Source organism: Apodemus sylvaticus, chromosome 20, assembly GCF_947179515.1.
Source record: "Apodemus sylvaticus chromosome 20, mApoSyl1.1, whole genome shotgun sequence".
Lineage (NCBI taxonomy): Eukaryota > Metazoa > Chordata > Mammalia > Rodentia > Muridae > Apodemus > Apodemus sylvaticus.
The window spans coordinates 54,907,758-54,924,246 of record NC_067491.1 but is presented as its reverse complement, the minus strand read 5'-3'; the positions used below and the strand labels follow the sequence as shown (position 1 = coordinate 54,924,246).

At 46.8% G+C, this 16,489-nt stretch overlaps 1 protein-coding gene and 1 pseudogene across 1 annotated transcript; both read left to right on the top strand.

The window, feature by feature from the left end:
• The first annotated feature begins 212 nt into the window (after positions 1 to 212).
• Positions 213 to 3,278, top strand: LOC127670393 (ATPase MORC2B). The gene has a single exon (XM_052164744.1). It carries the CDS (start codon positions 213 to 215, stop codon positions 3,276 to 3,278), a length of 3,066 nt encoding a protein of 1,021 aa, XP_052020704.1.
• A 4,123-nt stretch (positions 3,279 to 7,401) lies between these two features.
• Positions 7,402 to 16,146, top strand: LOC127670563 (palmitoyltransferase ZDHHC2-like; annotated as a pseudogene).
• Positions 16,147 to 16,489: the final 343 nt, after the last annotated feature.

Sequence of the window (16,489 nt, the reverse complement as noted above, 5' to 3'; positions counted from 1 at the left end):
CCACTCACCCAAAATAATTACATCATAGTCATTGGAAATTAGGAAGAAACTAATCTCAGTTTCAGATAAATCTGTACTTTGGATAGTTACTAAATAACTTGTTTTATCTATCAGAAGCAGGAACTACTCTTTATTGAGAAGAACCCAAGAAAATCTGCCCCAATACATATATTTCTCTGTTACCAGGTAAGACTGGAGACTTCACTGGAGTCATGGCGTTTACCAATTACAGCACTCTCAACCGGGCTCAACTAACCTTTGACTACCTTCACACGAATTCAACTACCCATGAATTTCTGTTTGGCGCTCTTGCTGAACTGGTTGATAATGCGAGAGATGCTGATGCAACCCGGATAGATATTTATACTGAAAGGCGAGAGGACCTTCAAGGAGGATTCATGCTTTGCTTTCTGGATAACGGAGCAGGAATGGATCCAAACGATGCCATCAGTGTGATCCAATTTGGGAAATCAGCCAAGCGATCACCAGAGTCCACCCAGATCGGGCGGTATGGGAACGGGCTAAAATCGGGCTCAATGCGTATCGGGAAGGATTTTATCCTCTTCACTAAGAAAGAACACACCATGAGCTGCCTCTTCATGTCTCGAACCTTTCATGAGGAAGAAGGCATTGACGAAGTGATAGTCCCTTTGCCTACTTGGAATACGCAGACTCGAGAGCCTATCACAGACAACATGGAGAAGTTTGCCATCGAGACAGAACTCATCTACAAGTATTCGCCCTTCCACACTGAGGAAGAAGTGATGACCCAGTTCATGAAGATTTCTGGGGCGAGTGGAACCCTGGTGATCATTTTCAATCTCAAACTCACAGAAAATGGAGAGCCCGAACTAGACATAACCTCAAATCCAAAAGATATCCGGGTGGCAGAGATCTCCCAAGAAGGCGTGAAGCCAGAGCGCCACTCTTTCTGTGCCTACGCTGCTGTGCTGTATATTGACCCTCGGATGAGGATTTTTATTCAGGGGCACAAGGTGCAGACCAAAAAGCTCTCCTGCTGCCTGTATAAGCCCAGGAAGTACACGTTCACGTCAAGCCGTTTCAAGACCAGAGCAGAACAAGAGGTGAAGAAAGCCGACCAGGTCGTGCGGCTCGCTGAAGAGAAGGCCCGGGAAGCAGAGAGCAAAGCCCGTACGCTGGAAATACACATAGGCGGAGACATCACACGGGACTCCAGGGTGATGCTGCGTCAGGTCCGGAACACAGCCATCACCCTCCGAAGAGAAGCCGACGTCAAGAAAAGGATCAGAGACGCCAAGCAGCAAGCGCTCAAAGAACCTAAGGAGTTGAATTTTGTTTTCGGGGTCAACATTGAGCGCCGTGACCGTGACGGCATGTTCATCTACAACTGCAGCCGCCTGATCAAGATGTATGAGAAAGTGGGCCCGCAGCTGGAAAAGGGCATGGCCTGTGCTGGGGTTGTCGGCGTCATTGATGTGCCCTACTTGGTCCTGGAACCTACACACAACAAGCAAGACTTTGCTGATGCCAAGGAGTACCGCCACCTTCTGCGGGCCATGGGAGATCACCTGGCACAGTACTGGAAGGACATCGCCATCGCCCAGCAGGGAATCGTTAAGTTCTGGGATGAGTTTGGCTACCTTTCCGCTAACTGGGACAGACCCCCATCTGATGAGCTGCATTTCAAACGCAAGAGGGCCATGCAAGTCCCAACCACCATACAGTGTGGTTTGTGTCTAAAGTGGAGAACCCTCCCGTTCCAGTTAAGTGCTGTAGAAGAAGGCTACCCAGACAACTGGGTTTGCTCCATGAACCCCGACCCCGAACAGGCCCAGTGTGAGGCTTTTGAACTGAAGCAGAAGATTCCTCTGGGGATATTAAAAAAGGCCCCAAAGACACAAGAAGAACGGCAGAAACAACTGACGGAGAAGATCCGCCTGCAGCAGAGGAAGCTTAAGACCCTTAAGACAATCAAACCCATCCGTTCCCAAAGTGATCTACAAAAGTTACCCTTGGAAGTGACTGCCAGACCTTTCTCCAAATATCCTACTCACCGATCTCAGGCTCCTCAGCCTTCTTTCCGTGCAGTGAAAAAGAATGCCCGAAGAAGACCCCAGTGCACGCACGCTCCTAGGCCGCTCAGACAGCTCCAAAGGTCTTCTATCATCTGCACCAACCCAAAGTCTCCTGTTCTGGCAGACCAAACAGAGGCCATGCTGCTCCAGCCACCTGAGACACCCCAAAAGCCAGTGAGCCCCCTGGTCAAAACTATTCCCCAACCCACTCCTCTGGTACAATCCCTGTCACCAGCAGTAGTCCCCAACTCCAACAACCTTTGGAAGGTTGTAACCCCTAATGCCATGAACACTGCAGTGGTCGAGATGCCAGATCCACCTGTTAAGCCCTCACTGGTTAAGTGTGCTCGTAAGCGGAGTCTTCGGGTCTCTGATGAAGTAGACAGGAAGAAGAGGACCTGTAAACGGGGCAGGTTTGCTGTGAAGAAGGAAAAGCTTCTAGCAAATGAGCTCTCAGACAGCGCTGAGGAAGAGAATCCAGCTGACCTCAAGACGGCTCAGAAAGATAAAGGGCTGTATGTGGAGGTGCGCGTGAAGGGAGAGTGCTACAAGGGCCACGTCACAGCCGTGGAGGTGGGTAACAATGTGGTGTGGTGGAAGGTCAAGTTTGAGGATGTGCCCAAGGATAGCACACCGAGAGACTGCTGGGTGGAAAAGGGCAGTGAAAATGTATGGCTGATGAAGCCATCTCCAGAGTACCAGATTACTGACGAACAGCAAGAGGATATAAAGGTGGGGGAGGACACTGTGGTCCAGCAGGCTTTGGCACTGCAGGGGGCCTCCACCTCTCAATGCTTCTGCACTGAACCGGACACTACAGCCCCAATGGCCAACCACAAGACCATCGACCTCCTAGTCCAAATCCTGTGGAACTGCCTACGTTATTTCATGCCCCTGAGTTTCCCCATATCCAAGAAGGAGCTAGGTGCTATGAATTCAGAAGAATTACTGTCTCTCCCCCTGAAAGAGTGCTTCAGGCAATATGAAATCGGACTCCAGAATCTCTGCCATTCCTACCAAAGCTGTGCTGACTTGCAAGCCAAGGCCTCTGAGGAAAGCCTACGCATCTCCCAGAAAAAACTCCAGGAAACAGAGGAGAAACTCCAGAAGCTGAGGACCAACATCCGGGCGCTCCTGCAAAAGGCTCAGGAGGACATCAACATCAACGCCGACGATGAGCTGGATGCCTACATTGAAACTCTCGTCAGCAGCGATGACTGAGAGACATCGAGGCAGATCAGCACCGCTCCTCGACACTTCTGCAGTGTCTGTGGAGGGTTATGCATTTTGGGAGGGAAAGAGACTCTTGATTCTTTGAATCTTCCTCCCTGAATTTATAAATATTTTAAAAGATTTATTTTGCTTTTCATTTGTGTATATGTGCACATCTACCTTTAAAGCACTGACCTCACAGGCCAAAAAACTAAAGTTATGAGAGATTCTGAGCTGCCTGGTGTGGGTGCGGGAAACCGCACTCGGGTCCTCTGTGTTAGCAATAACCACTCCTTTTTTTTAAGATTTATTAATGAATTTATTTTATTTATTTGAGTACACAGTTGCTGTCTTCAGTCACACCGGAAGAGGACTTCAGATCTCATTACAGATGGTTGTGAGCCACCATGTGGTTTCTGGGAATTGAACCCAGGACCTCCTGAAGAGCAGTCAGTGCTCTTAACCTCTGAGCCATCTCTCCAGCCCCAACAATAATCACTCTTACCTACTGAACCATTTCTCCTGCCCCTAGATATTGGCTGTTTCGTTTTGTTGTTTAAAGAGACCGTACTTCTCTTAAGTGACCTAAGCAAATGCCAAAAAAAAAAAATCTTTGTGCTTTTTTGGTTGTGAAATCTGAACCATTCAGCTCACAAAGGGAAACAGCCATTCTTAAGTTTGAAAGACTCTAGGGCGAGCGTGGTCTTTCTCCTAGCGGGTCAACAGTGGGACATTTGACATATGGAGATGGTAAAAGGGCTCAGACGTGGTGGTGGGAGGGGCGGGAATCTAAGGGGGTTGAAGCAGGCAGAAAGACTCTTCCGGATGTCCTGCTCTTCAGTCAGGAGTATGAAGGTCTACAGGCTGCCCAGGCAGCTACCAGGGTCCAGACAGCTTGGTGTACTTGCCATTCAAATAGCTCATGCATCACTCACAAGGAGTGATTTCCTGAGACAACTACAGACTCTGGGTTCAGAAGAAGACACTCTGACTATCTACAACACAGGGGGGGGGGGGCGGGGGGCAGGGGGGCGGGGCAAGAATTTCTCTGAAAGGTTCAAATGGCCGCCTCAGTGAGGCTCCTCCCCCTGAAAGCCATTGCTGCTGCCTTTCTATATCTTTCTCAGTTAGGCCACACTGGGCTCTAACACACCCCTGCTCTGGAGCAGTGGGAAGGACAGCTGGGGAAGCACCTCAGCCCTCTGCTCCCTGCCTAGGCACAACTGCAGACAACTAACTCATCAGGGTCCAAACAAAGGCAAAAGCTCCTGAGTTTTGCCTAATGGTTCCAACCCCTCATCTTGTCTCATTCAAAGCTACTAAAGACGGGAGTGCAACTTGAAAATGGGGATGTAGCGATGTAGGGACCCTGACCCTAGAAGCCACAAGTGTCTTCCTACTCATGCACACATGGCTTAAAAACGTCTGGTGAGTTCTAGGCTTCTGTGTGTGGTGGGTATGGAAGAGAAGGAGGGAGACTACACTCGGGGGCTTTGCTTTTTGAGGAGAATACATTCAGAAGTAGTCTTTTCTCAAACGCTCTCCAAAAGAAGGGTTTCTCTGAGTTGAAGGACATGTTCTGCTCCCCAAACCCAGCCCTTTGTTGATCCCACCTAGGCAGAGTGTGGTGGACTGTTTTTTTCCCTGAGACATACTACATTTTAAAGGATTTTTACGTGAATGTGTTCTCTCCCACCCTCGTGTGTGTGTGTGTGTGTGTGTGTGTGTGTGTGTCTGCAAATGCATGCATGTGCGTGCGTCACCTAAAGAGACATCCACCCACAAAGCTCTCAACCCAAAATTAATCCTGTCTACAAGAAATTCTAGCACAGAGAACGGAGCAAAGACTGAGGGGATGAATGGCCAAGCAATAACCAGCCCAACCTGAGACCCGTGACACGGGCAGGCAGCAATGCCCGACACTATTAACGACAGTTTGTTATGCTTGCAGACAAGAGCAACTCGTCCTCTGAGAGGCTTCACACAACAGCTCGCTCGGACAGATACAGATACCCACAGCCAAACAGTGAAGAGAGCTTGGGGACTCTTATGGAAGAATAGGAGGAAGAATTGTGGACCGAAGGGGTTATGAACTCCACAGGAAGACCAACAGCATCAACTAACTGACTTGGACCCTTGGGGTTCTCCAAGTCTGAACCACAAACCAAAGAATGTGTGTGGGCTGAGCCTGGGCCAACCCCACCCCCAGCACGTTATGGAGCAGAGGTGCAGCTTGGTCTTCGTGAGCATTCTTCAACAACCGGATTAGGGGCTGTCCCTGAGTCTGCTGCCTGCCTGTGGGTCCTGTTCCCCTAACCGGGCTGCCTTTTCTGGCCTCAGTGGGAGGAGAAGCACCTAGCCTTGCAGAGAAGATAGGGGGTAACACTTACCCGCTCAGAGGAGAAGGAGAAAGGGAATGGGGGGAGAATTGTGGGAGGGGTGACGTGGAGGAGGCCAGTCAGCCAGATGTAAAGTGAATAAGTGAAAGAAAACAAACAAAAATGACAAAACAAAAACAAATGCAGTCCCCTCAGGGTGGGTGTCATGCACCATAGGTTCCTTTCCAGTGTACATCTGCTCTTCACTGACAGTTTTTTCCATGTGCTTCTTCTGGAGTCTTGGTGATGATTTCCGGACCTTGCTTTCTACTTTATTCTCCTGCTGCAGTTTGCTGTTCAAATAAAATGCTGATGAGGGGAGGGCCCGATCTTGCCTGAAAGCTAAGAGTGCAAAGCGACTGTTAAAAAGCACTTGCTGGAGGGCCGGAGAAATGACTCAGCCTTCATGAGCACTGGCTGCTTCCAGGGGACTCCGGTTGGATTCCCAGCACCTACGCACCTACAGATCCTCAAAACTGGAACTCCTGTTCCAACAGCCTCACACAGACACACAGGCAGGCAAAACTCCAGGGCTGCTGTGGCAGAGGAGGTTCGGTTCCCAGCACCACTCGGTGACTCACAATGTGAATCATCATTATGTGAAATAGTCTCTTTTTCTGCTGCATAAATAATGTGCTTCATTTTCAAATCCTGTTTATTATGTGTACCTCAAAATAATAGATTTTTATGTTTTTAAATTTTATGTTTTTAAAATGTTTTGCCTGCATGTATGTCTATGTGCCATATGTATGCTGTGATCTTGGAGGTCAGAAGAGGTCAGGGGATCCCCTGGAACTAGAGTTATGGATGCTTGTGAGCTGCTATGTAGGTTCAAGGAACTAAACCCAGGTCCTCTGGAAGAGCAGCATGTACTCTTACCTCAGAGTCATCGCTCCAATCCCACGAGTTTCTTCAGACAAGAGTCTCACGTCTCATAAGCTGTTTTTAATAGGTAGCTAGGAATGAATGTGAACTTCTGATCTTTTTGTTTCCATTTCCAGAGCGCTAGGATTGTAAATGTGCACCACCAGACAGGTTTCACGGACTGCTGGGGATCTAGCCCAACATACTGGGCACATTAGATAGACGCTCCACCTTGTGAACGAGGTGTACATAGCTAGGCTGCGTGCTCATGCTAATCCACTGTTTCTCGAGACAGGGTTTCTCTGTGTATTCCTGGCTGTCCTCAAACTCACTCTGTAGACCAGGCTGGCCTCGAACTCAGAAATCCACCTGCCTCTGCCTCCCAGAGTGCTGGGATTACAGGCATGCTCCACCACTGCCTGGCCACTTATACTATTATTATAGAATATTATATACTATTATTATAGAATATTATATACTATTATGTAATATTATCTCTTCTTTCTCGCTGTGAGAGTACTGGCTTGCATATGCATATACAAACAGGAAGTTGTGCACATACACATTATGAAGTCCTTTCATAAACATACTTAAAAGTTGACTATTTCCGTCAAAGTAATCCTCTGCCGTAGTGCCTCTGAGGTGACAAACACTAGCTGCAGCTCTTCAGAACTCCTCTTGCTTAAGACACGCTCTAACTGGCAGCTATGTGGCTGATGGTGAACTGATCCTGTACATGCATACTACAGTCTATGTACACCCCCAAAAACAAACAAACAAACAAACAAACAAACAAACTGTGATTTCTAATTTTAACTTTAAAAGTATGATGATCACCTGTTTGGTGCCTGAGAGGAGCTCGTCTTTCCCCATCTCCGCTGTCAGACGTCATGTGCGACTGGCCAATGATGTGCAGCCTGTTAATGATGTCAAAAGACAGAAAAAGTAAAAATGATGTTCTAGCAAATACTTCAGTGAAAAGCCCAGGGAGGAGAGGAGGGCTAGAATTCTTTCCAAAGGGCTTAATTAGTTTAATTAATTAGGGTCATTTGTTAGGCTTCATATGTGAGGGGTTGGCAATCAGGCACCTCCACGGCCAGCCCAAGGGGACCTGGTGACAATGGGGTCCTCAAGCAGCTCACTGTCAGCCTGGACAAGCAGGACAAGTCATCACTAGCTATCCAAAGGTGGCGCATTCCTATTGTTGCCGTCCTCCTGCGCATGCGCCACCACCCCAATAAAAAGCCTCGCTTTCTCTCGGTTTTCCCCTCCCCCTCCTCCACGCAGACGCAGCCTCTGTGCCGCGTTATCCTTCCCTCCTAATACACTTCCCATGTGTCCTGTTGCTCCGTGTAATTTTGTCGTATTTCTCTGCTTAGCTCCATCTTGAGAAACAGGTTAAAACTTGGGAACTTGCGGTTTTGTTTCCTTAAAGTGTAATTCCTGTTTCCTCGTGAACATTTCCTGAGTAATTTGGTTCTGGCATTTAGAGTTGATGGAGTAAGAATATAAATTCTACACAAGAGGAAAGTCCCTGCTAGTCCAGCTTAGACAGAAGCCACGTAGATAGTTTCCCCCTGGAAAAGAGTCTAGGAATTCGGTAATTTCTGCGGCGAATAAAATGTTGAAGTAATGGAGAGGAAGGGACAGGAGGGCATAGTGAACTTCAGAGTTAATTTTTTATTCCATTTTAACAATTAAGTATTTTTTTTTGGTAGGCGTATTTGTGAAAACACACAGGCCGTGGAGCACCTGTGGATTGGAAAACACCTTGCAAGAGTCAGTTGGTCAGGCCTCAGGGAAGTCACTCTTGCTCACCGAGCCATCTCTAGCTCACAGTCCCTTCTCTGGAACTCCCGATGCCATTTTTTGTTTGTTTTGTTCGTTTTGTTTTGTTTTGTTTCTATCGTCTCCACAAAACACTGTGTGTGTGAAACACGGTGTGAATGAAATCCCCCTGGAGAAGCTGCACCTTTGCCGGGCGGTGGTGGCGCACGCCTGTAATCCCAGCACTTGGGAGGCAGAGACAGGCAGATTTCTGAGTTCGAGGCCAGCCTGGTCTACGGAGTGACCAGGACAGCCAGGGCTACACAGAGAAACCCTGTCTCGAAAAAAGCACATCCAAAAAACCAAAAAAAAAAAAAAAAAAAAAAAAAAAAAGAGGGAGGAAGAAGAAGAAGGCTTCTATTCTATTCTTTTCCCACCTGTGTCTGATTTGCTTTGTCACTATCATGTGAAACTTTAAAAAAAAATGCATGTGACCTCAGACAACAGCTTCCGCTCATGAAAACTCCTGTGGCGAGCATCCGAGGCGCCCAACAGAGGCTTCTTCTGAAGGGCGCTCTAAGAGGGTTAAGCAGGGCAAACTTGGCACCTACAAGTTCTGCCCTTTCCCTTCTCTCTCACTTGCTAACCCACCACATTACCTTCCTAAAGCGAGCCCTGAAGACCCAGTTCCTTATTTGGCCGCTTCCTCCTCCTGAGACCACACACCAAAATCCACCAATCAAATTGTATTATTTGGCTAACATATCCCATCAGGATTTACCAACAAACCCTAACACAGATGTTTCTGGAATTTCCAACCCTAATAAGCCCACATGAAAACACATGATCCAGTTGTTACAGTTATAAACTATGTGCCTAGATTGGGCAGACCTAACACTATACTAACTTATCACACACCCCACCCCCACAACAGTAAAAATCCCACACTAGGAACTCTAAATAAATAAATCAAAATAAACAAAAAACAAAACACAAAACAAAACAAAAACTGCCACTATCAACAAAAACCAGCTGGCTCAAACCCTAGACAGAAGTTTGTATTTGTTTTGAGGAATCCCACAGTACCTCAGCCCTTATTCCTCCTGTCTTGCCTCCGTTCTACAATCTCTTTGATTTCCTGCTTGGTCTCCTGGGGAACGAGGCTCTTTTCATTTTTCTCCTCTCCCAGGCTCTCCTTCAAGATACAGCATGGACCTGGAGTAGATAGAAAAATTCTCATTTATGTTCTTGGTCCTCAAACTTCCGTTGCCAGTGGCAGAAAAAACAAGCAACTCTGTCTCCAGGTCTCCCAGGATTTCTTCACCTTCGCTCTGTTGCCAAACAGGCTGGGCTCAAGCTGAGAGGAAAGAAAAGGGAAACAAAATATCCAGAGTCTAGCGAGCAGCGGAGCCAGTTAGAAGTGGGTGTCCATCCAGACTTCTCTCTGCCACCAACTGCGAGTGCCAAGGTTCATTACCCATGAAAGGGGGCATTGGCATTGCCTTGAACCACATGTGCCATCCTGCCGCTGGGCACTTAGGTCCAAGGTCGCGGCTCCAGACTGCTACTTTTCGCATGAGAAGCCTCACAAGCTGCAGAACTTTTTAAAACAGCTGCGTCGTGTAACTTGATTTCTACTGGGCTTGTGTGGCTAACCGACTTGCATAGGAGGAGTGTGCTTTGTCTATTCCCTGCTCTGGTTGCCTGGGGCCTGTGACACACTACCAGAGACATAGTTCATCCTAGTTCTTCCTGATGCTCACAGGCTTGTGAGATACTTCCTGGTCCTTCCGTGTTCTTTCATAGATCCAGCTCTATCAGCCCCAGACCCGCAAAACAAACCTGGATGGAAAGAAATCCTTTTTCCCTATGCCCTTTCAGCAGAAAAGAAGGTGAAGGAAGAGAAGGAGGAAGAAAAGAGGAGGAGGAGAATTGTTCAGAGAATGTGATGGCTCCATTTCATCCCCAGTATTAGCATAAAAACAGAATGCTATCTCGGGCCTGTAATCCTGTAGTCCCAGAATTTAGGAAGGGGACATTGGACCTGGAATAAACTATGAAAGAATGCTGCTTCTTAGTTGCCTTCTTCCTATCAGCTAGATGCCGTCTGTAAGCAAGGGCCGACCACACAGGGATGGTGCTTTGCACAAGGCTGGACGGCCACAATCAATTAGCAATCAAGAAAATGCTTCGCAGACAAGTGTATAGGCCAATCCCATAAGGCAATTCCTCAGCTGAGGTTCACTGTCAAACTAACAATCGAGGGCAGCCACCACAATATTGAAAGACGGAGCGTTTTCTCATTAACAGCAGGCGAGCTCTCGGAATCAAATCTTCAGCCTGCACTAGGGACTGATCGTCTCTGAGCTAGATTTCAGCTGCTTGTCCTTATTCTGTTTGTTGAGGCATGGTTTCGCTCCACAGCTTTGGCTAGTCTAGTACTCACTGTTGTTAGAAATAACTTAAGGTTCTGAAACAAGGAGAGCTCCACTCCAATCGAAGTGCCCAGAAAAAGACAGAGTTCACTCTTGATCAAAGAGTGCATTCGAAAGAGCAACCGCAGCACAGGGTTTTGTTTATTTTATTTTATTTTATTTTATTTTATTTTATTTTATTTTATTTTATTTTATTTTATTTTATTTTATTTGGGTCTTATTCTAGCTCAGGTGATGACTGTGCCTTTTCCTCATTCGTTGGGGTTAGACCTCACAATCTTAATTCATTTGGCTGGAACCCACAGCCAATTGGTAGCTAGGAGGAGGAGGAAGGGGGAGGAAGAGGAACAGAGATTTTTGCTTCAGAAAAGGGGCACTGCTCCGGCAGCCAGATTCCTCTAACACAGCAGGGGCCTTTTGTGTAAAGGACATTTTTACTTGGTAGAGGGTTAAAACATTTGCATAAGTCTTAAAAAAAACGAGGAAGGTAAAAAAGATTTGAGTTCCTTGTCCTAAATACAAGGCACTCCTGCTCAGTTTTGCTTTATGTATGCAATAGAAAAGGCTCATGCTCAGTTTTTATTTAGCCGTGTACCCCAGTCAGGACTTTAACTTCTGACCCTGCTTACTGAGGTTACACCTTATGGTTATTCCTACTTACTGTGACGCTTGGGGACAAGCCCACAGCTTTATTCATGACAAACCAGCACTCTTATCAAGTGTTAAAAATCACAGCTTTCATCTTAAGCTATCTTAAGGGGTAGTTCCTTCTGGAGTCACTTTTTGCGTGACCATGGCCCAGGAAAAACAGATTTAGGATACCCTAGTCCGTGTCTCAACCTGGAAGCAGTTTCACAAATTTCTCTAGTTTTACCAGGCAAAAAAGAACATAAGTCAACGTAGTTTAAAATGCAGTGGATACAGCGAGATAACGCTTTTTTCCTACAGGCTCAAGACACCATCTGAGCTTTGGGGTGGGTGGAAGCTGAGGGCCTGTGAATAGATTCTCAAAGGTCCCGCCCTTCCCCCCAGGGCAGTTAACAGCTGCTAGGGAGTGGGACCCGTCGGGTCAGGGTTCTCTCCAAAACAATTAACAGTTAACGGTTGTAGGCAGAGGTGCTTTTGCTTTGGTTCTTCCTTCAGTGATGTGGAGGCCCATAAAGTTCCCGTGTTTCCGTGAGTCACTGTTTCACCAAGTTAGACTTGAGTGAGCTAAGTTCTTTGGACTGTCGTTGGTTCCGTGTCGAGGATGAAAAAAAAACTTTAACTCCGGAAAGAGTTGACGCAATAGCGCCACATTCAAGACAGGTAGGGCATCCATCCTCCTGTCTTTTGGATCTTGGAAATCAGGGTCGGAATTTCAGGAGAGTCAGGATTTCGTGGGAAGACAGAGAAGACATCCCCCTTCGCCTGGGAAATATTCTAGCTCCCAGCCAGTTCCGCGCCGCTTTTGCTGAGAGGGCTCCTGTGTGCTTCCGTCCGTCCGTAGTGGAGACTTGTAGGCTCTGGCAGCCAGTAGGGTGGATCGGGAGACCCTGACCCCCAGAAATGTTGAGTGCGGAGAATCCAGTCTCAAGCCTGTAGTTCTTGGTGTGCCCGGTTCCATTCTCTTCTTGGAGCCGACTTAATTGCCCTGAATTTTCTAATTCTTTGCAGCGGGGTCTCAAATCCGCAGAGACTGGGAATGCTTGGGCGGTTCAAGTGCAAGGGGACAGGCGTGGTCCTCTATGAAGTGTTACTGAGTTTTTGATATCAGAGTTAATATCCCCGCTCGCTCCTGGAATTCAGGTTCTTGGGTCTCCAAACAGCACTGGCAGCAGAGGCAAGTAGTTTTCTTAGGAGATGCACTTTCAATGGAGAAAGGGCAGCTTAACTGGTTTGCATATCTGCATAATGAGGGCTTTTCTGAGCACCCTCTTGTAAGGTGTACTTCTTCTTCGCACCACTTTATTGGTCGCATGTCCACCTAGGGGTGTGTCTTTGAGTATTATACACCGCAGGTTACTTTGCAGCCTGCCTTTGCTTGCAAAAGTGACAACGACGACTTGTAGGCGTTTTTAAATTACTATTATCATTACTTTTAATTTAGCGTGTGCAAGTTTGTTGTCTGAAGACAACTTTCAAGAATTAGTGCTGTCTTTCCACAAAGTGGGACTCGGGCACTGAAGTCAGGTTGTCTGGCTTGGCAGTAACTCCTTTACCAATGAGGCATCATATGTACAGGTCTTTTCTGAGTGTCGAACTAATCCTACTTACAATTTCAAGCTTCTCACATCTCTTAGCATCCTAATTCTCCATCGAAGGAACGTCTTACTATTAAAATGACTAGCGAGTAGGTTTTAGCCAGTCTTGCCCGGTGGTGGTGAATGGTCTTTCTTTTCGGTGTCTTTTAGTTTTCACATATTAAATTTGCCATCGTTGCCAGGCACTTTGGCTTTGTCCCCGTGCTGTCTGCCTCAGTATGACTGACTGTTGTCTGCCTCAGTATGACTGACTGTTGTCTGCCTCAGTATGACTGACTGTTGCTGTAGTTTCAGAAACAAAATGCTTTCTCAGTGAGATGTAGAGGGCTTAGTGAAACCCCACCAACTAAGAACGGGGGTCTCATCACAGTCCTGCGTGCAGATGCCAACTAAGAGGATGTGTGTGGGAACGGAGAGACGGTTCTTCTGTGTAAGGCCTGATGACCTGAGTATTCAACCCTTGGGACCCGCGGCAGAAGGAGAGGACTACTGTCCAGTTGTCCTCTGAGTTTTGCGGATGCACTATGGCATCCAGGTGCCTACATGTGTATGTGCGCTTGTAACTAAGAAAAGATTCAATGGGGCCTTGTACCTTAGAAATGGGAGAACATCTTAGTGGGTGGGAAGGGTGCTCTTGTGCAACTTAGGAAGCTTCTGGATTTGCAACAATCAGGTGTCATACAGTACCAACTCTAGATAACTTCACATGGGGAATGAAGACTGTAGAGAGCAAATATAAAATCTATCCATCCTTATACTCTCAAGAGTGAGAATATATATACTCTCTCTCTATATGTGTGTGTGTTATATGCAAGTGTGTGTGTGTGTGTGTGTGTGTGTGTGTGTGCTCGCCAAGCTATGTGAGCATAGGTCACAGGACAAGTTGGGATACTCTGTACTTTCCTATCACGTGGCTCCTGGAGATCAAACAAAAAATTAGGCGATGTTACCCTCTGAGCCATCTCTCCAGGCCGCCCGTGTACTCTTTAAATGGGTGTTTACATTGGGGAATACATTGTAGGACTTAGTTCTGAATTATTTACTTATCTTAAATTTTTATGTGTAGGGTGTATTGCCTGCATGTTTGTCTGTGCACCGTGCTTATACGCCTCGTGCCTGAGGTGGTCAGAAAAGGGAACTGGATATCCTAGCGCTGGAGTCATTCATGCTTGTGAGTTACTGAGTGCGAGCTATAATCTAACCCAGGTCCTCCGGGAGAGCAGCCAGTGCTCATAGCCATTGAGCCGCGTCTATAGCCCAGCGTATGGGGACTTCTTACCCTTGTACTCTGCTCATATGTGAAGTTGAGTGGGGGAGGGGGTATTGCCTTGAGCCTGGGTCACACGTGAACACCAGGCCGGCCACTGCTGGGTAGGAAGGGGAAGAGGAGGATTAGGAGTTAAAGGCCAGCCCTAGCTACATAGAGAATTTAAAGCTATTCTATGCTGCATGAAACCCTTATGAATATATGTGTATGTATGTATATACATATGTATATATGCATATACATATATTTCACAAAACTAGTAAATATATTCACAAAAACCCGTCTTTCTTCTTTTGTTGGAAAAAATATATTTTAATACTGATCCTGATTATGGGATCTACTCCTCCCAGTTCTTCCCCACCTTCGCTCCCATCTATATCCACCTTTGTTCTGTCCTTAGAAAACAATCAGGCATCTAAGGGATACTGATAAGTGTAATAAGACAAAACAAAAACAAAACATCAGACTAGGACAAAACAAACAAAGGAAAAGGAGGCAAGAAAAGGCACAAGAAACAAACATAGGTACAGAGTCGCACATAGTCATACCTCAGGAATCCCATCAGAACACAACACTAGAAGCTGTAATGTATACACAAAGGACCTGAAAGTTAAAAGATATATTTTTAAAAAGAAGAGAAAAGAAAAAAGAGCCTCGGGAATCTGGGCATCCGCTCCCCGCAGCACAGCCAGGCGCCACCCCTACCCCCCAACCCCCACCCCCACCCTCACCCTCACCTCCGGACTGGCCCGCTCGGTGCTCCAGGAGCCCAGAGCCCTCGGCGGTGGCGGAGGCGGGGGCGGAGCCGGGCAGGAGATGGCACCCTCGGGCCGGGTGGAGTGAGGCAGCAGCGGTGCTGGCGGCTGCCCCACGGGATCCCAGTGATGTTCATCGGCTTGCTGCTGGGCTTGTCCTACTAAGTCGACGGTATCCAACCGAGCACAACGCCCATGAGAACCATTGGTGAACACGTTGTGTACGCCTCATACCTTAACTACTTTTTACAGTGTTTGCCTGGTCAGACTGGAAAACCATCTTTACATTACCTAGGAATCCTTCCAAAGAATCCCATCTCGCTTACGCAGAGAAAGAACTGCTGGGGAGCCAAGAGGAGAAGGCGAAGGTGAGCAGCCAAAGACCTTCCCATCTAAGCCAGGACCGTGCCCGGCACAATCTGATATTATGACAGAAGCTAAATGAATAAAACCAGACCCCTGCCATCACTGCTCTATTACAGATGTATTTTGAAGATGGATCATCATTGCCCATGGGTGAACAATTGTGTTAGATTTGCAGATTATAAAAGTTTCCTCCCTTTCCTGACTTACTCTCGGTTGTATTGCCTTTTGATTGTTGCTAGAGATTTACAGTATTTTATCAGAGTTTGGACGAATTGTCTGCCACAGACTCAAGCCAAGTTCCATGTTATGCTTGCATTCTCTGCTGCTGCTGCGTTCTCTGTCAGCTTCTCCTCTCTCGTTGGTTATCGTTGTTGGCAGCTCAGCAAAAACAATCGATGGAAGAGGCATTCGGAAACCCAGGATCTAGACATGGAGCAGAAAAGAACGGACTCGCTTGGGTTTCACAAGGTTTGGTGATGAAAAGGACCAGCTGCTGCCGATATTGTCAAGTCCAAGTGGTGACTGTTCCTTTCCTGCTTGGCTCGTTAACCAGGACCCTGGACAACAGCCATCCTGCTGGACTGTTCAACAGGTACAAATCCCAAACGCCAGCAGCTCTTCCACAAAGCCACGGAGAGACTTCCAGAGCCTCCTCCTTCTGGATTCTCAGACCTGGAGAGATAGCGGCTCAAACCCTGGCAAAGACAAAGCCAGTGTGAGCAACCCTGCATTAACTGTGGAGAATGAGACTTTACAATTTAAAAAAAAAAAAAAACATTTTTGTAAAGTACCAGTACTGTGAATGGAAAACCAACGGAAACAAGCTTCCTTTTATAAGCTACCACTGGCCAATTGTCCATATATCCCTTGGGCCAAATATACAAATTTTTCCTTCAGTCATGGGGATCAACCCTAGCAGTATGAAGAATTTTGAGTAATCACCAAACTGATGCTTAAAGCAGAACACAGTTTAGTCTAGTATATAAACAGCTATAATTAATATAAATTACTACTAACCTTTAAAAGTTATTAAAAGGAAACTATTTTCTGCCAAAAATTGAAAATAAGTTTATGGGCCAGTTTTCATCCAGATATTTGGGTTGTACAATTTATCACATAATTCCATTAATCATTTGATATTCTGT